Consider the following 20,914-nt stretch of genomic DNA (forward strand, 5'->3'; position numbering starts at 1 on the left):
GGATGGACTCTGAGTCAGGCTTATAGGCAGGAAGGAGTCAGCACTAAAAGAGACAGGATGACAGCCAGATTTCCAGTTACAGTTTTATCAAGCCATTTAATGCCCCTCTGAGGATGTGAATGGGCCTTTAAAAGCAGCACACTCTCATTTGCACTTTAAAGTCTCTTTATACTGCTAGAATATGCCAAGTAGCCACAACTTCAGTTCAAGCAAAGCTATCTGATCGAGCTTTCAACTGGATAGTTCGACTATGGAAAAAGCTCAGTGCAAGCTGCAAAGCCTCCTTGGAAGCCTGGACCTTGTTAAAGTGAGTCCATGGTGAACTCGCTGCCAGCGTGACCCGCAGCAAGCAGGAAGCTGGGCCGGGCAGCTCCAGCAGATCCACTGCAGCATCAGAGGAACACCCGTAGCTTGAGTGGGAATCAAAGCCTATCCGGAGGGATGTGATGATATGACCTGCTGATAGGCTGAGCTTGGCACACGCAACTAGGCTGGGCTTGAACAACTCCTCCTCTCTGTAATGCTGTGCCCTCTCCCTTAATGTGTATCTCACACACCTCTTCATACCTTGCCTTTTAGAAAGCCCACCCCTGAAACGGAGTCACAAATGTACTGCCTGTATACCGTCTCTTGGGTGAGGCCCCTCCACGATATCGTGCTACAGACTTTAAATAACAATAATGTGAGAGACATGGACACTTGGCAGTACCATCAACTTGCCTAGAAGTGGTGAGCAGTTTAAAAGACACACTTTAAACAGCTCATGCTGATGTAATTCCCAGCTGTCCTAGATCAGAGCATTTAAGTAAATGCTCTTGACTGTCAAAGCATCCCCACCATAGGGATCAATCATCATTCAATTGCCCTGCAGTAAGCGACTGAACTAGACCATCCGTGGATCCAAAGAATAATTTAAACAGTAGGGACTCCTTAGCCCTCACTGATAATTGCCCTATGATTGCACAGCTACATTTCCCCGTACAAGCAAAATTACATGGGCCAGCTTCTTCAAGTCACTTACCCCAAGTCCAGTTCTTCCATGTGACTCCTGGCTGCCTCTCAACTAAGTGAGAGTTGAGTCTAATTTACCTGACCTGAACTCCAGCTCAAGTTCTGCCCAGCTCCTTTGTTATCACTGCAAGAAACCAGGGCTCCAAATGGTACAAAACTTGTGGTTGTTTCCAAGCTTTGTTACATTACCTGTGTTGAAAATGCTTGAATGTTGATCACCTCAGGATTGGAGAAGAACTGTTGATCGCTGACCCTCAAGGAAAACTGTCCTTTCCTAAACAAGTCCCCAACAAGCCAAAATACAGGATAATATAAATTAATGAAGTGCTCTTGCAGGACTCAATAATGATAAAAATATTATATATTCAGTAAAAATGACTAGCTTAGTGACAGAAGCTTTAGCTCAAGTTTTTTTCAATTATGTTTTTATAGTATTTTTTTCCGAAGATTCACAACAGTCACAACACGTAATAAAATACCTTTAACTATGTAATAATATACCCTCATTTCCCTTTAACTATTGTTACCCACATAGAATGGCATCTCCAAGATAAAGTACCGATTCTAAATGTCAGCTATTCGCTACTAAGGAAAAACGTCACTTATCTGGCTTCGGAACAGAAGCTCCCACTTTTCAGCATTTTTGCTTCCTATTTACTTTTCAATAATGCCACCCAATAACCTTGAACATAAAGCAGCTATGTTTCTCAAGACAAGATCCTGACATTTCACTGAGACTACCAGGCAGACAAAAAACCCCCCACGATACAGAAACACATGCCTTAAGTCTAGTGAACATGAGCTAACCCTTGGCATCGGAAGGACACCCTGAAAGTCTTATTGAAAACAAGGGCTCAAACACCCTAATATATACAGGCAGAAATTTAGAACAATTCCACTGGCACCAGTCTAGTCCCAGGGCTTTATGGTGATGTAAATCAAGTGTGAAATTTGGCAGGATGACTGGCTTATTGCCTGGTAGCAGGAAAAATCTGCTTCCTTGCAACATGCTTGCAGTGTGAGCATTGCCAGCTACTAATCACCACTAATTATCCCAGGACACTAACAGAGCTCATACTGCAGGCAAAGAAGTAATGGCTGAATGCAGATTATGCTGCAGAGCACAGTGGTGACATCATTTGAGCATCTTCCTGACAGTATCAAGAAATTGTTGTAAGAACCAGACTAACATGCCAGTTTTAAATGCGCAGGAGAGTATCCGAAAGATGAGACAGGCTCCTGCACCCCCAAAGCACAACAGGTTTGGTAGCTAGATCACAGTGACCTCTTATACCAAAACCAGAGAAGTTTTGCACCATCATTTATACTATGGTACAGCATAAGTACATTGGTTATTTAACAGCAGTGAGAAGTGTGCTTCACTGTAAGAACGTTTCCAAGGAACAAGGAAATACCCGTTCTCAAGATACGTCAATTTTTTTCAACGCAAGAGCTCTGAAAATAGTTTCAACAGTCACCTGGATTTCTCTTCGCTGTGCACAAAGCGGACTCTCTTCTCCTTCACATCCTTGTGGCTGAAGTGGTCGCCTTTGCTCAGCTGCACCTCTTTCCCGTTCACCACCATCACTAGCCTGCCGTTGGAGGGAGCGCTGTCGATATGGAACAAGAGCTGTCCTGTGTCACCATCCAGATCACGCGCACCCAGTAAGGAGAGGTCTAGGGGCTTTACCCCGCCAATTCCTACTGTGAGGGTACTGTTCACGTGGAAGCTCGAGGGATGCTTGCTGGCTAAAAAGGAAGAAGGGAAAAGTGTTACTGAATGAATTACAGCCATGGGGTGTGTTAGCACCCTGCCTGTCACTACCATCTTTTGGCTAACAGACCAGACCCTTATAATGCCCTGTTCGTTACTGACCTAGGTGGACAACCACTGTCTCAAGAAGAATTGCAATCCATCCCAATCCACTATGATTTTGAGAGGCTTGGGCAAGTCACTTCCCATCTTGAGTTCCCCATCACAAAACTCAAAGCCACCATACACTGGCCTGCCCTGCAGACGGACTAGTAAATCTTCATTTAGAACAAAGAAAAGATAAGTAAGGACTACAGTTGATTTAGTAAGGGATTTCCCCCAAGATATTTTTTCATTTGTTTTACATTGATGATAAATGATGCTGCGATTAGAAAGACGTGCCTCCATACCTAACTAGGTAACTTCACTTAGAAAACCACGTACGTGCACATTTTATGAAACAAAAAAGTTGGAGAAAAATAGCTACCAACTTTTAACAGTCAACACGAAACTGCACAAAACTGAATTCCAAAAATGCCACTGAATGAACACTACTCCTGGCCTTAAAATCTGCCGGAAGCCTGCCAGCTCGGTTGCTTTATCATGAGAGACACCCACCTTCTTCACACTCTCTGGTCCACGTGTTGCCGTAGAAACCCTGGCCACAGGTAGAAGCACAAATCTTATTCTTCAGAAACGTGGTGCTGTCACAGAGGTGGCACAGGCTGTCACTGTCACACTCCAAGCATCCAGGAGGACAAGCTGAATCGGATGGAAAGCACAACCCCATTGAGACACTGCAAAAACAATGCAGCCACTGGTGCACAGAGCTGTCCCCAGGGGTCAGAACAGAAACACCACTGCTACTTCTCTCTTACCTACCTGACAAAAATAATCAAAAAGAATGGGCAAAGAGTTGAGATAAAAGAGTTTTTAAGAAGTTCCTTCCTCATTTGACCACTGTTTCCCATTGACTACAGAGAACCTGAGATGATCTTCCAAACAGGAGAAACATGTTTTTAAGTAACTGTTATACCAGTATGAAAAAAATACTCCAAATACACCTTCAAGTCCTACGCAGCTTGTTAGCCCACAAATACAACTGAAACCTTTCTAAAAACGTGATTTTAATACCTGTTTTTTTATATACAGTGTGTACATGCATAGACACACACCAGCAGCCATCTACAATCTCATTCCTCCTGAATTGGGCAGGTCTAAATGCAGATACAACCTGTTATCTAATTCTCAGGCGACTGCATCACCTCAACAGCAAGTTTAACACAGCATCTAAGCACTTCCTCTTCACCCCAGCCTTGCAGGGAAAAAGCGGTGTATAGAACATAGACTACAACCCTGGTCCCTCTCCACCACATCACTCTCACTTTGCTTACCTGTGCACTTTCGCTGTGCCTGGTCTGCATAATATCGCTTCCCACATTTGCGAACGCAATGAACGTCCAAGAGGAAAAAAGGGGCTTCGCAAAGGCTGCACTCATCTGGTTGACAACACTGAAGGCAGTGTTGATCACACCCTGAAAATCATACGTAAAGAGTTCAGCTCAACACCGCTTTCAACGGCTTCCTGCACTGTGCTGTAACACCCCGCAGGAACCACAGCTCTACTGCGTGTGCGTGCTGGAGGGCAGCGAGAGATGTGAAGCTAGAGCGTGCCTTCTGAATGCAAGACGTGCACAAATTGGAGACGAGCAGGGAAACATGTTGGCAGCAGTGATTAGAAGTAATGCTGAAGAAGAACTCACTCTGGCATGTGTCTGATTCCTTGTAGAAAGCTGCAGGGCACTGTTCCACACAAGCTCCTTCATGGAGAACGTAGCCCTCCATACACTGCAGGCAGTCGATCCTCTGGGGACCTTTACAAGCATTACAGCTCCAGTCACACTCTGGAAGAAAAAAAAGTCAATGCAGGGCAGCCCTTTCTGCGGTGCTCACCCTATACAAGTGCTTAGCACTTGGGGTCTACAAGCTGTGGGAATATAAACCCTAGGAGCAAAGAGCACAAAAAAAACTGTTAGAGAGAGACTAAAAAAACCAGAAAGCATGATTTGTACTGTGTGACTTATTACAACTCAGGATATGTGGTTTTTTATTTCCCTTCTTGGACTTAGTGTGTTCTAACTATGTCAAATTTGAGCAGGCTTGGCTCTTGTTCAGCATTCAGACCTGCTAACACTGGCACAGTTTTGTTGCCCATAAAGCCTGACTTTATCCCATAAGTAGCAATGCTGCTTTTCTGCCAACACTGAGTTTGTTGCTCATTAGCAATTCTCCACCCTGCTTCATCAGTCTCATGTTTTCAAAATGACTCTGACCAAAAGAAAATGAAATCGTCCTTCACAGTCCAAATGTCCCTCTGGAAAGTCCACCGGCCAGAAACTCACTGGATCCAGCTGGGATCAGATCTGCCTTCACATGCCCTTGTACTATCTCCCCCCCAGTCTTCAGCAGAGTCCCAACCATGCACATGTGCCCGAGGACTACTCAGGCTGCCAACACTACTGTTTGTTTCTTGGTGGCACTTAGAGGGTCCATATCAGCAATTAATGACAGACACTCTTGGCTGACGAGACAGACAAATGGGCAAGAGCAAGAGCAGGGGGAACCAAGGACTCACTGAGGTGAGCTGAACTACTCCAGTCCATGCAGCATATCCAAGACAAAGCCAGGACCAGAGTCCTGCCTCATTTCAACACCCTAAACACCAGACAACATCACCTCTCTGAAGAACGACAATGTTAAAGGGACAGACATTACTCAGTTAAGCTAGCTTCAGGTACTGAGAGAGCCAGCTAGAAATGAACACTGAACAACGAGTCATTTGTGTTATATCCTGGTCTTAGTGGTGTCAGCTGCAATAAAGCCACGTTATCCTCACTTATTTCCATTATGGAACACTCTTCTTGGGAGTTCTGGAAATCTTTCAAGTCATGTGTCTTTTAAATCACTCCAAACTGTTGTTTCTGCAGTCATCCAGTGATGCAGTATTTAATAAGACACAGAGAAGAAGGTAAGTATACAAGGCCCTATAAGCACTCTAAAAAAGATTTAGCCCGGTAAGCTTACTCGTTATTCAGCTGACCCATGACTAAATGAATTGCTGGACCTGACCCTTGAAAAGTTTGCTGGCTCACTTACTAAATCATTTACAAGAGAAGGATTTGCAATAATCTTGTTTCACTGAAAGGCTGAAGTATGTGACAGCAGACTGCCGAAAAGGATAAAAAAACCGTAAAAGCCTTGCAAGTGGTCTGTCACTGAGCAACTCCCTGCCTCATACACACTTTTTCAAGCACGCCACCTGCACAGATCATACTGCAACGTAATGGATTCTTAGCCAAGGCATTTGCAATTTTTTTTCTTTTTTCTTTAAATCAGCAATGTATTTTTCACCTCTGCAAGTCTTGCTGGAAAAATCCAGATAATACTGCTGAGCACAGCTCTCGTACTGGCATTCTCCAAACAACAGGACCTTAGCTGGATCTCTGCAAGACGTACAGCCGGCAGCTGATTCACAGCTCAGGCACTGGCTGTTGCAAGCTGTGGAAAGACAAAGACAAAGACAAAGAAAATAACTGTAATTACTGATGCACCAGTCAACTGTACAAGTAAAACCAGTATTATTCTGTAGCCTCGCTACTCCTCTTGTCCTCTTTGAGGGACACTTGTAAAGTGGTTTTGCTTCTTAAGTTCCTTTTCACAGCCTCCAAAATGTAAAAAGCCTCCTTCCATTTGGAATAGACTGTTATGTCTCCTCACACTGCTTCTTACTCTCCTCTGGACAGGTCAGGGACACTGACCTTGAATTCAAATCCCCAAATAAAAGCTTTCCCTGTCTCTCTTTTTCTTATTCTCTTTAAACAAACTACATTTCATATGATTCCAGACTTAACTTGTAATGCATAAATTAGGAGACCATAACAGACTGCTGAAATCCAGTTAGCAAACCTTGCTGGGACCAAAGGCCCATTTAATTTCACTTAATGTTTCCACCTTTTTATTTGCACACAGTGTGAAATTTTGGAGCTATAGGGAGCAAATAAAGATGCCAGGAAAAAATAATTCAGGGATTTACTGAATCTAGGATCAAAGTCCAGAGGTTCAGAATATTTCAACTCACCTCTTTGATGTCCAGGGTCTAAATTTCTCAGGAGGCTGTACTAACAGCCAAGTGTACTCAGTGCCAATGTCAGAGCTCTTAGCTAATTCACAGCAGAAGATTTAATTGCAATCTGCTATGAAAGACCGAAAAATATTTCCTAGCCCTTTGCCTATGCACTGAAAAGCTCGCTCTGATTCTGGTGGGACAAAACTTTACAAAAATAATATGCAGAAAACTCATGGAGGTTCACCTGTCTGCTTTATACAAACAACCGTAACTGCCCTCCTAGCAAGTACAAGGACGGCGTATGCAAAAGGGGCTGCTAAATTCCCAGCCAACTACCCCTGAGTGTCACTAAATCCATACGGAGTCAGAATCTTTGCCCAAGCTCAATTCTGTACTTATGATAAATCAGAAAAAAGCTCTGAAAACACAGTCCCAAGTGTTTAAACTGAAGAATAAAGCATAGCTGGCCATTTTTAATGGAAAAAAACAAACAAAACCTCTCATATGATTTAGCGCAACTACAGTTCAGGTGCTAAATACCAACATGTTACTTGCGGTAATGTGCCGGTGATATGCTAATTGTGGAATGCTAATTTAGTGATACGCTAATTGTGGAAATCCACTTCAATTTGCTTTTAATTCAATACAGAGTTTTATAACCACAAAACACCAAAGTAAATGTGAAAATACCCATGTTGCTCGCATTGAAGCGAGAACCCAGTGCCCTTCAAAAGAGTTACTTGTTTTAGCTCATCTAAAAAATGTCACAGAAGGTCTGTATTTTATTGAGCTACAAATGATTTCTAACAAAAAGTCTACCTAAAGAATCTAGTAGCTGGTTTTAGGTGCTCTGGTGCCAGTCTGATTTCACTTAACTTAAGAATACTACACAGAAAAATTACTATTTGTAAGTGCTACAAAAAGCCAACTATTAAAAGTACGGTGAAACATTCCACACGAGGTCTAAATCTACAGAAATCAGGTTACTCACAGAGGCGTGCCAGAACAGCAAGCAAAAACTGTATTTGAAAGCAATCCTGTCTGCTTGTTTTATCAGCATGACTCCACATCTGCATTTTTAAGCCCGAAGAACTTGTTAAGCTTTGCACTGTTCCTCGGCCAGCATGTCATTGAGTTTAAAAATATCTCCGAGAGTCCACACGTGCACTCAGCATCTCTCTGAACTTCATTCCAAACCCGAGTTCCTCAAAAGTGCAATGCGACTAAAATAAACGTTGAAGAGAGACCAAATTTTCGCAGCCTAACAGCCAACCTCCGTTTAAACAATTTTCATTACCTCTAAGAGGTAGTTTTCCAGCAGCCTGGGACAGTTTATATCTACATGGCTTATCAGCAGTACTTCACTTGAAAAGGCACAAGTGACACTTGGAATGACAAAAATCCAATGCGCCAACACACTTTGCCTTGAGCCTCCTGCCGCAAGGATTACATACGCTTCTTAAAAAGCCATTTGCAATAAGGAGATTAGAGGAGTTGAATTTGCTTGCAAAAATCTATTTGCATTTGAGCTACTGAACCAAATTCAGGAAGGGTACAGTCCTCAGGAACATTCCACTGCTACCATGATGTCCTGAGGGAGGAGGTATCAATAGGAAAGTTTTCATTAGAAAAGAGCATTTTAATTAGGAAGGGAGGTATTCTGGTGTAGTTAGCAATAAATGAATCCATACTGCAGGAGAGAACAGCGAATATCTTGTAGAGCTTGTAGGAAACTACAAGCCAGGACAGTGAGAATCCCATAATTCCTGTTTTTATTAATCTTTTTTATTACTTTCCTTTTTTCATTATCATTGAATAGCCTTTTTTTCTGTCAACGGAAGAATGGTACAAAGTCTTCCACCTATTTCCTTGAACTTATGCAGGGTGTCTCCATTTCTGGTGATAAGACAGAAATAATAGTTTCAGGAGAACCATATATTTCAACAAAAGGCAGGTAAAGCTAACAGCCATATCAGCTTCCTCCTGACGTCATCAGTAAAGAAATTGGGTCTAGATAGGATGACACTGATACTCAGTGCAGTGCAACAGAGTTATTTTATCATAAATCAGGATAATTTATATCAGGGTCATGCAGGACTTAAGAAATCTGAGTGTTCAGGTTCACAGCAACCAAACCACTTAAGCACTCACTCATTTTTAGGTGTGTGTATTATAATGGGTCAATTCAAGCAGGCTTTTTTCATATTTTTTGTGTCTCTGGGCCATACAATTTTGCATTTTGGAACATCAAGCCCAACAATTAATGTGAGGAATAACCCAACTGCCGTCAGGGCCAGAGCAAACGTAGAATAATAAAGGAAAAGAGAGGCCCTGAGAGATTCACAAGGGATAGCAGGAGTAGGATAAAACATTACTTACTGGACTTAACACCAGATCAATTGCATCAGATCATTAGGAGGTAAAAATATCACAGCTCAAGTCAGTCAGGGCTGTGCCTACCAAGCTGTACCTTGTTTCTACTGAGGTTTCACATGTGGAAAAACGTAACATATACACTACAGTCTTAATACAGCTTCCATGGCAGGTAGTGCAGTGGGGAGGGGGTTTGCCTTAGTAAGAATTGATTAAAACTGGTCTAAACTTGTCAAGTTTTCACAAAGCCCAGAATCCACCAGGACTTTTGGCTGCTTCTCTATGTACCACTTAGACAACTTAACAGGGAAGCCCACACAAACCCTCCTGCAGATTTTTACTACGGGACCCAAAGCCTCTTGCCTTTGAAGTCTATAACAAAACTGCAACTGTGTTCCAATTTAAACCATGCTGTAGGCTCTGTTTCTAAGGCAGCTAATCACCTCTGTCAACTCACGTCGAGTTTTTAGGCACTTGAAATCTTTCTTTTCCTGGCAAGAGGAACAGTGAGCGAAAGAACAAGAAAAGACATGTCGGTGAATACATTGTGGAAAGGAGAGATGGCTTGGAGAGAGACACTCACGTTTGCAGGTCTGCCTGTCATCCCTGTAGTATCCTGGGGAACAGACTGGTACGCACATGCTGGTGTGGGAGAGAACCAGGCTGGTGTTGCAGGAAGAGCAGGAAAAAGGACCCCCGCCGGTACAGGTTTTACATGAGGGGTGACACCCTGCAGGGACAGCAAGAACAAGTGTTTCTGTTCAAGGAAAAGTAGATCTTTGAGCAAATTTCACAAGGTTCAGCAGAAGCGCTCTCAGAAACTGAGCATGGTGATACTGAGTACCACAAGTTCCTACTAAGTCTAAGCCCTTTCTGGTGCACAGCACTCAGGAGCAGAAACACAGCCAACGCAGCTTGTGACAGACAGATTAAATGGATTTATTTGTGCTCTGTGTGCCATGCACACTAGCTCTCTCCTCTCCTTTCTCTTTTTCCCCATTCCTCTTCTCTTCAACCTTCCCTTCCCCTTAAGAACAACCCTACAGGATCCAGCCAAGACCTGTCTATCAGAGAAGAGTAAGAACAGAGCAAGCATGTATCAGTACCTTCCTCCCACGCTTTCTCTCAACTGTTATCAAGTCAGACCCTCCTGAGCCTGATGTGCTTTGTCTACTTAGAATCCCCCCCCCAGGAACCACCAAGTGCTTTTCTGACAGCTCCACACCTCCCTGAAGTTTTACATCCATCCCTTCAGCAGGAGTTGCACAGCTGCTACCGGTTGCAAAAAGCAACACAGAGAGAACAGTCAGTCTCTACGCGCCCTCTCTCCATTTCACTCATGACTTTGTAGGCCTCCGTCATATCTCCCCCCTCCTAAGGTCTCCTGTTTTTCAGGTTGAAGCACTGCGGTCTACTCAGTTGCTCAGTGTACAGAAGCCATTCCTTCCCCACATTCAGTCCTGCTGCCCTTCCCTTCCGAGACGGGCAGAACTGCTCACAGCACGCAGCTCCTTTAGACAGCGGCAGAACGAATTCTTCTATTCCTCTTTCCTTTTGTACTAGCGCCTAACATTTGATTTGCTTTTTCAACACTGCTGAACGCTGGGATGCCACTTTCACAGGCTGATCGATCATTACTTCACTATCACAGCAAGGATGCCATCATTCTGTAGGTGAGTTTAGAACCGGGTATCCCTGTGTGCATCATTACATCTGCCTATACCAAACTTACACCTCCTGCTTTACTGCCCAGACACTCAGTTTTACAAGATCCTTCTGCAATTCTTCATAGCCAGCGATCCCGCTGACTGCCTTGAGTAAGGAAGCACATTACTATCTTCTTCTTTCCCTGCATTTTTGAAGAGGTATTTTTATGCCACCCCTCTTGTTTTCTTTCCCTGTTTCCTTTCCATCCCTTCATCTCCCACTTCTCTTGCTTCTTAGTCTGATTGAAGAGATTTAAAATACCACAGTGGATGAGGCCAATGTATCCTATTAATTTCTCCAAAGGGGGCACATACTCACAAAATTATTCGTCTGTTTTGTTTCTTGATAGGCCTTTACCTGAAGATTGATGCCATCATTACACCTATCAGGCCAAATTAATCATGAGTGAAAGTGGGCAAAGAAATCAGAGAAGCAACTGCACTACGCTGTGCTGGAGATCTTCAAAGCTAGCACAAAATGTAATACGAGCTTTGACACCATCTGAATAATGCAAAACTTCTTTTAAATGAAACCTTTATACCAAAGGGAGGAAATGTTATCCCTAAGCTTAAATTTCCAGGAAGGCAAAATATCTTTCTCAGGGGTCTTTCCAATTAAATGACACAGAGTATATTTCATAAGTCTCTGAGATTTCGTTTGTCAAAAACAGGGAAATAAACACACAGCTCCCAGAGTGCTTGAGATAAGCTTTGGAAGGTTAACCATCAGTCGTTAGACTAGATTAGGAAACGCCACTTCCTGCAAAAGGAGCATCTACATCTTAATTCTGATGTGCAGAATTTCTCGTCTTGATTTCTTTCTCTTAAAATAAACTGCAATACCCTTTGCTCAGTGCAAGACGCACTGGGCTTTAACATGTCTCTGTTGGCCACATAACAAGAAAAGCAACCTACTTCCTTCTAAGAGTCTAAGAAATATAAAGCGGCTCAGACAATGATCGGAATACAAAACCACATCAACAACAAAAACTGGAGGAGATCCATGGATAGGTGAAGACACAGAAGGCCAGAGAAGAAAATGTGCTATCAGTGCAGCTTCACCCACGCAGCTGGAGCACGGCATCCATCATGCCAGCCTAAAAGGCTGAATGAAATTGGCTTTTTGTTTTAGAAGCTGCTACGAATGATCGCCTTTTGGACATTGCTGTAGCAAGACAAGTCTCAATGAGAAACCTTAGCTAGGATGATGTTCCATCTCAGGTTGCAAACTTCCTGAGAAGTTGCTACCAGCTAGAGTTCTGCCTTCTGTGAGCAGAAGTTGCACAGCCCTTTGAAGCACATAACCAGAAAGTATTTTCAAGTGTTAGCATCCCAGAACTGTGCTGGCACCACACAAATTGGAGACTTGGTGATGAGCACATGAAAAGCCTCTGTTTGAAGTTATCCTTTCTGGTGCTTAAGAAGCCCATCTCTTCCTAGGAGTGATCTCAGGGTAGCTACCCTACACAGACCATAGTGTACCGTCATCCTGTTCTCTGTGCCACCACCTTTGAGAGATGGAATTTACCAGAGAGAAAAAGTCACCTTCACCCCCTCCTCACAAACATACTGCTGTCTGGTACTCATTACACTTACTAATTGTATTGTAACATCAGGCTAGGTCCCAGCAGCCTCAGCATGTGCTCAGGACAGCACAGCATTGTCTGCCTCAAAGAACTCACAGCCTGAAAGCAGACACAGATTACGGGGAGCAAGCTCCCAGCCAGCTGGTAGAGTTATTAGCCAGGAAGGACATCTCTAGCTCCCAGTGCAGTGTCCTGACAGCTGGACAAAGCTGCTCTACTAAATAGGAACCATTTCATGGAACATCTTGCAAGGATCCAGGCAGTCCCTTGTAGCTACTTGAGGCATCTGTTGGGACTACTCACTTTTGCAGGCACCGTTCTCCGCATAGTATCCCACCGGACAGTCAGGAATGCAGCGATCCCCCAGGAGCAAGTGACGGGCGTTCTGGCACTTCAGGCAGATGCTGCCGGTGTCCCGCAGGTTGGCCACACACTGACGGCACAAAGGGTGGCAGTCTAAAGGAAGCAGGGAATAACAGACACTGTGATCACAGGTGGACAAAACAGAACTGCTAAGGGGAAACACGTTGCTGCGAACTCAAGGAAGACATTAGGGACGTAACTTTCAGAGTCCCTTTCTGCTATCTGGTGCACAAGGGCTGGGATCAGGTGCTAAACACTGCACTTGCAGACGTCTGCAAGAGAGATGACCAGAAATTACTGCATTCAAGGAGCATTCATTTCCTCTTGCCCTCATCCCTGTCTTGTGCTCTTCCTGAGCATCACATTTTCACTTTTCCTCAGCAACCACATTCTCCGCGTCTGTCCTGCCCCATTCAAGCATCCTCTTTCCCATCCTTAAGTGAGCTTGGAAAAGCTTTGTACAAAGCCAGTTCAAAGCTCTTCGCTTTCCCCAAACCCTTCTCTGATTTTAGGTGCTTCTACCTACAGGTTTAACAAACTACGCCGGCAGCTGTAGGCATTCAACTCCCTCTGCTCCCACCATTGGAAAACGAAGAGCACAACCTGTACAGCTGTACGACTTTCTCCTGTAGTCCTTACTGTTCAGATCTTCCCACACAAACGAGACATCCATACCCTGAAGAGGCCACTGCAGACCTCAAAGCCAAGCCAAGAGCGGCATTTAGAGTTGCAGGAGAGTGCCTCAAAACCTTTTCCTTTTTTCATTTTTCCCCAGCAGCACACAAGCTTGTGTCTCCTGACCTCTGCCTGAACTTAGGTGCCTCAAAACGTTTTACAACAAGCCTTTTGTATGCACAACAGTGCAGTGTAAGGCAACCTGGAAGCCAAATTAATTCTCATTATGGTAACTCAGCAAATTATAAAGGAAATGACAACTGTCTTGAAAGAACTGTAATAATGAGGCTTGATTTGAGTACCTGGCCTCTTGTCAGATTTCTACCGAAGGCTCAGCTTTCTGTCTTTTGTCTCCTGTGACAGCATTACTACAGATTGTCAGGCAATCTAATTTTACAAGCTGAAGACAGGCTCACATCGGAGTCCAGGGGAATTCTGCACCCATACCCGCAAGAACGTAATAGCAACTGGAGTCTAACCCTAGCCTGACTTCTCCTATACATTACACATAGATGATTCTTACCAAACACCGGTGGAAAAGCACAGATGCAGCTCAGAAATGAATGCAATTCTGACTGCATGCAGGGATTCAAGGTCCTTAAAGCAGCTGCCTCCTTCACCTCCTGACTTTACAGTGCGTATAATCTATCTAGTTTCTGCCCCACACTCTCAACCTTGCAGATGGGACATTAACAGCCAGAGGGGAGGTAAAGGTGTGCAAGAAGAAACATTATGCTTAAGATAGTGACCCTGTAGGTTCTCAATCCATCACTGTCAGGACAGTGGTAAGAAAAGCAAAACAGCACATGAGGTCACGCTCCCAAACTCAGCGACAAACCTCAAAACCTCCTTAGAGGGGTTATAGCTTACAGGGATTATCGTACTGCAGCTTCTGACCGCACAGGAAAAGAACTCAATACCCAAGGCATCATCCCATAAATCTTCACAGCCAAAGATCCCAAACCTGCGCTGACATCAGAGTGGAAAGACCTGCCATCTATCTGTAGCCTCAGTGAAGCCAGAACGGATCACACGCAGCTCACTGTAGAGAGCAAGGACTAAGATATCATCCAAAAGGCCCTGAGCGCCATATTTAATTCATATGCGCAGGGCTGGAGGTGGGATGAAGAGTTTTATGCACTTATATTCAATAAAACTAACATAAGTCAAATTAGTTTCTCATGCTTCCATGTTTACCTGGCAATATGTCTACTCCCCTTATTGTTAAAATAATACTCCTCCAGTTCAATCTCTTGCCAGAGCCACTGGTCTCTAACAGAGTGCTTTGGCTAGATATAATAAGTAACCAAACTCACTGTGTATGGTCAATAGCTTCCGTAAACAGAGCATAAAAATGAGAGAGAGGAAACTTAGGGTGTCCAAATAACTAGTATCTACTGTAAACAACTAGACTCTCCCAAACTAACGTTTAAAAAGCTAAGTATCTACAAAACTAGGTGCTGTTGCAGGACAGTTTTTGCTTTACAGCCTCTGTGTTTGCTCCTACGTATTGAAAGAGCTCTTTTTCTCAGCTACTGTTTTAGGATGAATCAGCCCCATCACTCTCTTGCTCCTTTGCAAGCCTGGAGATCAAAGAGCACACAACACCAAATAAAAAACCAGAACTGACGCTCATGGTGAATTTGAGGGACATTGGGGAACTAGTGAGAGAGTAAAGAAAGAAATGCTTTGTTTTGGAAAAGATTATTTAAATTTTTCACAGCAGGCTCCCTTTGAAGCGAGGACTAACAGAAGTGGAGTGTTTTCTTGATGCTTCTCAACAATACCGCACAGCCGTATTCGTTTCCTGCTTCTGCCTTCTCCCTGTCAATCCTCACTCCAGCTCAGCCAGCAGGCAAGTTACCGCCTGCGGGCTTTGGGTTTTCAGAGGCTTCACATCCCACGTTTGTTGCAGGTCAGTGCAACACAGTTACTTAACTCCCTTAGACTTCTTCCAGTATCCAAACTGGATTCTTCAGGGCAGCATGCCACCACCTTGCTCGGAGTCCCAATGCCTCCCTACTCATCTTTTTGAGACTACTGACTTGCCTCCCACTGTCCAAACAAAACTTTTTCCTGCTACCCTTTCAGCTGGCTCTAATTCCCTCCTTGTCCATTCACCTCTATGCAAAAAAACCCAAACCACCTTACCTATCGCTGATCTTCCTACAAAGCAACTTTCATTGTAAAGTATAATTACTTACACAGATTACCATTTCCAGAGTGACTTTACTTCCACACTCTCTTTAGCTTTCTCTTAGCAAGCAAAGCAAGCAAAGAAAACAAAGAAAATAGTGCCCTTCCTATACGGAAAGTATCTATTATATATTGTTCCCTTGCCTGTCAAGACAAAGGCAGCTGTTTGGGGAGACAAAATAATCTCTAAAGTGTTTGTGAATGCTCATAAAGGAAACCAGAGGCATTTCTACCTCTCAGTTCCACCATTTGCTAAGCAATCAACCACTTGTATTGTTTAAATACACCTCCCCTCTTAAGGGCTCTTTACAAAAAAATTTCCTGATGCAAGTTTCGTACTATACTCTAAGGTAAGGTATGAGGTTTACAACAGAGCACTACCTACATCAGTACTTAAAACACCATGCAATTTACAGGCACGTCAGCATGCAAACGTTCTCTAGCACCTTACAGTAAATCCAGAAAGAAAATCAGTATGGTTGATTCAGAAGGACACCTAGCACTGACCAGGATTTTTGGTTTGATTTGGTTGTTGGAAGGGGGTTTTTGATTCTCCTTTAAAAGACCTGAAAGGGAATCTGTCACACAAACAAGCGAGGTGAACTCCTGGTGAAGGGCAACCACGTTTGCAGGGATCTGCCTGCATCTTCTCAAAAGGGTGGGAGCTTCTCTAGGCAGCGTAAGGTGGAAAATCCAGCTGGATGGTGCCTGGCATAAATGAGCCCAGACCAAAGTAGGGAAATGATCTTCCATTTTCCTCCTCTGGCAGCTCAGCTGTTAATTTCTGTAGCAGGCTGCATGCCAGTGACTAAGTGGAGCTAAGCCCCCAATTTCCCTCTTGCTCTGCTCAGCAAAACTCCAGCTCTTCGTGATGATATCAATGTCTCGCTAAGAGCATGGCAACAGCTCATTAATTTTACAGGGAGCTGAATGTATTTCTTGTTGTCAGAGTGTCCCTTCTGGAATTTTAAGAGCAAGGCAGAAAGGCTTGTTACAGGCATCCTCCTGAGTGAGCTCTTCTCGTTTATCTTCGAACATTTTTGCAACTGCACACAGCCTAAGGAAGCAAGGGCCTGAGCAGCTGAACATGGGGCTTGGGAGTTCCCTTTCAAGGAAGATGCAGCTGGAAGTTAAGACAGGACCTTGGGGGATACTGTATCAGTGGGTGTTTTGAGTTTCATTTCACGCCAGCTGCCCTTGCTACTAAATCTGGTAGGTAGTCCTTTGCATCCTTTTACGCCTTAGCCGCGCACCCAGTAGAGCTCAGTCTGTGAACGCCTTGCTTCGACCATTGCACAGTCCCTCTGCATTTTTCTAATTGCCCTTCCACCGAGTCAGGAAGAGATCAGCGAGGAAGCCTCAAGATCAACGAGGAAACCTCAAGACAGGCATATGATTTATTCAAATCAGGAAAGTAAGGGCAGGATTTTATGAGCAGGACAACAGCTTTAGCGACAGTGCTATTTTTTTAGACTGCTGACTGCAACGTTTCCTGAAGCTGAAGTTGTCTTGTGTAAGAGGGAGAGGGAAATCAAAGAGTGTTTTCAAACTGGGAAAACAAAAAACACAGAAGCCCTGAGACTCAACAGGGCACTGCTAAAGCCACAAACACATTCCTGTACATACACTTTAGCTACAAAATAAAATTAATCAATTGAGCACTCTCAAAGAAGACTGGCACAAATTCAGTGTGCCCAAACCAGAGCTTAGAAACTCATTGATCTTTTGAAACTTGAGGCTATTTTGTCTTTCTTCTGCTTACACTTGAAATGCTTATTTGATAAAGTTCTGAAAACAAGATCTTTTTTTCCATTAACAAGGCAAAAGTTCCAATTCTTATTCAGGTAACATGTACAATAACAACATTAATTCACAGGCAATGGTTTCAAGTGACAGTTGGTTTTCTCCATCCTGTATGAAAGATTTTCCCCTGCAGGTCCATTAAGTATGACAGGTGGCTATAATGCACAGCAGTCCCTATAAGTCATAACATAGTTCTGCCTGGAGGGTCGGGAATTAGAGATAAATGGGAAGATAATTGTAAAAAAATATTGCTTTGGGAAGCAAAGGAAAAAGCTTTGTTAGATTCTGATGCAAATCATATATTATGCAAGTGTCAGGGGTTGTAATGTTCTCTTTTATGGGACAGCTGCTCTTTAACTGGTAATTAATAACTTGCAAGGGCAAATTTAGCATTTCAATCAGTGCTGAATGAGAAGAATGAGTGAAATTTAACAACCTGGATGTGGAGCTCTTTATCTCTAGCAGAACTGGCAACACACATCCTTTGCTCAAACATCAGACATAAAGTTGGCACAGAGAGCAACACACTTCAGACTGCAGATCCGAGACCAAAGCACAACTTTTTTTTAAAGGCAACAAATAGCTATGTTCCTCTACAAGGATTTTCAAAACTTCAGTTAGACGAAGAAACGTCAATGCATCTATGTGCAAGACCACGTCAACATGAAGGGTTCCCATGTTACAAGGAGTATCTGTACTGGCTTCTCTAAGGCAAGACTGACACGATTGAGTCACACAGCAAGACTAAGGTCAGACCTGGGAGGAGGAAAGGTGTCTCCTCATGCTCTTACTATGTTGCACCTGGGAAGCCTTCTCTCCTGTTTTGGGGGCACAGATCTAAATACTCAATACTGACACTCAGTGATGCCAGGCACTGTGAACCAAGCCTTGAAAACATGTTTCTACTTTGAGAAGACAAGTCTCCAAACAGTGGACCACGTTCATGACCTACAGGGCTTCGAAATAAAGCTCGTTAGTTTGCAAGGAAAGGATGCATCACCACAATGCAATTGCTTTGGAGCCCAGAAAGCCAGGCAAGGTTCTTTGCCGATGATTCATCACTGTCAGCGTAGCGCGTCAGGAGGTCAAACCTTGCCCTCCACATTGCCTGAGCGAGCCCGTTGTTTCCAATTTCTGCTCCTCATTATTGCCAGGCACCGTGACGTCTACCTAATCACCTGGGATTTGGGGAGCACACTTACTGCTCCATGACATCTTGCCAAACTTACAGGTAACAGCAGTCTAAAAGGGATAATTAAAGCACATAGCATGCAGCAAGCAGCAGAGTAAACCCTCCTCAGAAAGAATCCTGGTTTATGATAAATGGTACTAAGTTTTTCCAATGAAATTTACAGCTGGAAGACCACATTTCCACCAGCCTTTTTTCATTGGAAGCGTAATGCAAAGTAATGGGAAAATAAGGTGGAAGAAATAAAGTGCATACAGCTATGACTTGACAGGGCATTAATAAGTATCATTGTAGCTGTTGCAATTTTACAGGGCAGAGACAGCTCTTTACTCTGAAATGCTGAATTATTTCCATCTTGTAATTACTTGACTGTATGAAACATCTTGATTCCCCTACCTGATTTCTTGTATACCTATGGAGCTGTACAATACTTTTAAGATATTTTCCTACTCCTCAGATACTTCGTTTCCCCCTCTCTTTGTCTCTGCAGACAAAACAATAACTGTTGTTTAAAAGGAAGACGAAGAAATGGTTCATAAAATTCATCTGTGAAGAGCAAAGAAACAAGTCTTTCATTCAAAAAAACCCAACACATGTAAACAAAAAGAAGTCTCTGTGAAGGTGAATCATCTATATTAAATTGAGAACAATAGCCTCTCAATGGATATATTTATTACGTCTAACGCATTTTTCCTTTTTCCTAGCATTCCTTATCTCATTTGGAACTGTTCAGCCTAGATTAAGCCTCACACACCATATCTTTTTTTGATAAAGAAAAAAATGGCTTGATAAAGCTCAGAAATTGTTGGAGCAGTTCCCAGGATATGTTTATACATGTCTGTGTGATGGATTAAAAGCTATTTTTCTTTTTAAACAGATAAATGCAATCAGTGGCTTCTGATGATAGGCTTAAGTGCAGGCACCGAGCACCCACAAAGTATGACCCCTACGTAGAAAACCTATTACCTCCCAAAAATGCACACAGCAATGCTAGCTGTGCCAATTTTTCTTTAGGGCCCCATAAACTGCTTCTCGGAATCACAAATGTTTCCTTAACTCACTTTAGTGAAGCTCTGTGTGGGACCTAAGCAGCTTTCCTGGCTCTGGGTCCCCGAGGCTTGGCTCTACAGTGACAGGCAGTATGCTGTAAAGCCCAGACTGGAGCAAGACACAGATAAGTGCTTGACCTGGCAAAGGCAAGCACGTCACCACTCAAGAGAGCAGAGCTGCAGCCCATCCTATTGTTAAGAGCATGCTCATTATGATATGAATAAGTATGCGAATGCTCTGATGATTCCCAGACATACTGTTCCATACGTGTGATTTCAAGTCTTCGCACCAAACCGTGCAGCAGCAAGCCTGGCAAAGGAGAGCCGCGTCTCCCTCTCCCTACTACCTGCCTTACACCATTTGCAATTGACTTCACGCAGCTCTAGTGAAGATATGTATAGCAGGAGTGGCAAGCGGCTTTGCTCTATACTATGCACACTGGAGAGTTTCCTCATGGTATTTTCATCCATGTGACATTTTACTCGTAACAGGCATTTTGATTTCTTCATGGTGTGTGCTCACGTAGCTGGTTAATGCCACAGAAAGATCATCACACTGTATGACCCACGTCATCTCCTCTTACTTACCCACACAATATCCCACCAGGTTGAGATACTGCTCTTCCTTGCAGCTAGTCCTGCATTTTCCACTAGCTAGAGTCGCGTGGGGATGGCAGGTTAAGCACTCCAAATCAGAAGGGCCATGGCATGTCTTGCAGGATGGATGACAGGCTGGATAAGAAAATCAACACTTGTTGTTATGCTCTTGGTATAGTCCACCTTACACTCTCCCCTCCCCAGAAACCCAGCCCCTATAATAATCATTTACTCCTACAAAACACGGACATAATAGCATCAGTGACTGCAAAGTTGTGGTCTGGAAGGCTCTTACATCCTCATTTTGAATAAACAAGATGAGAAATGAGTTGTCAATTTAAAAATGTGATTTGTTCTCTGCATTAATCAAGGTATAGATCTATACAAAATATAAAATATAAAGAGATTGATCCTTTTATTCCTCCCTCCAGCATCTGCTTGTGCACGCAAGAAAGAGAGTGGGATGCACAGGGGAGATAAATTAAAC

General features: G+C 43.5%; 1 protein-coding gene across 1 annotated transcript in view; it reads right to left on the bottom strand.

The window, feature by feature from the left end:
- The window catches only part of FRAS1 (Fraser extracellular matrix complex subunit 1), a 174,618-nt gene that overhangs the window by 57,160 nt on the left and 96,544 nt on the right, over nucleotides 1-20,914 (bottom strand). Inside the window, exons 20-28 of the mRNA XM_050896422.1 lie at nucleotides 20,419-20,562; nucleotides 12,859-13,011; nucleotides 9,847-9,993; nucleotides 6,176-6,322; nucleotides 4,528-4,668; nucleotides 4,159-4,299; nucleotides 3,383-3,526; nucleotides 2,490-2,760; nucleotides 1,201-1,285 (exon numbers count right to left, since the gene is read on the bottom strand). Of these exons, the coding sequence (XP_050752379.1) occupies nucleotides 1,201-1,285; nucleotides 2,490-2,760; nucleotides 3,383-3,526; nucleotides 4,159-4,299; nucleotides 4,528-4,668; nucleotides 6,176-6,322; nucleotides 9,847-9,993; nucleotides 12,859-13,011; nucleotides 20,419-20,562 (1,373 nt within the window). The remainder of the gene's footprint in view (nucleotides 1-1,200; nucleotides 1,286-2,489; nucleotides 2,761-3,382; nucleotides 3,527-4,158; nucleotides 4,300-4,527; nucleotides 4,669-6,175; nucleotides 6,323-9,846; nucleotides 9,994-12,858; nucleotides 13,012-20,418; nucleotides 20,563-20,914) is intronic.

The sequence above is a fragment of the Gymnogyps californianus genome, chromosome 4 (assembly GCF_018139145.2).
Source record: "Gymnogyps californianus isolate 813 chromosome 4, ASM1813914v2, whole genome shotgun sequence".
Lineage (NCBI taxonomy): Eukaryota > Metazoa > Chordata > Aves > Accipitriformes > Cathartidae > Gymnogyps > Gymnogyps californianus.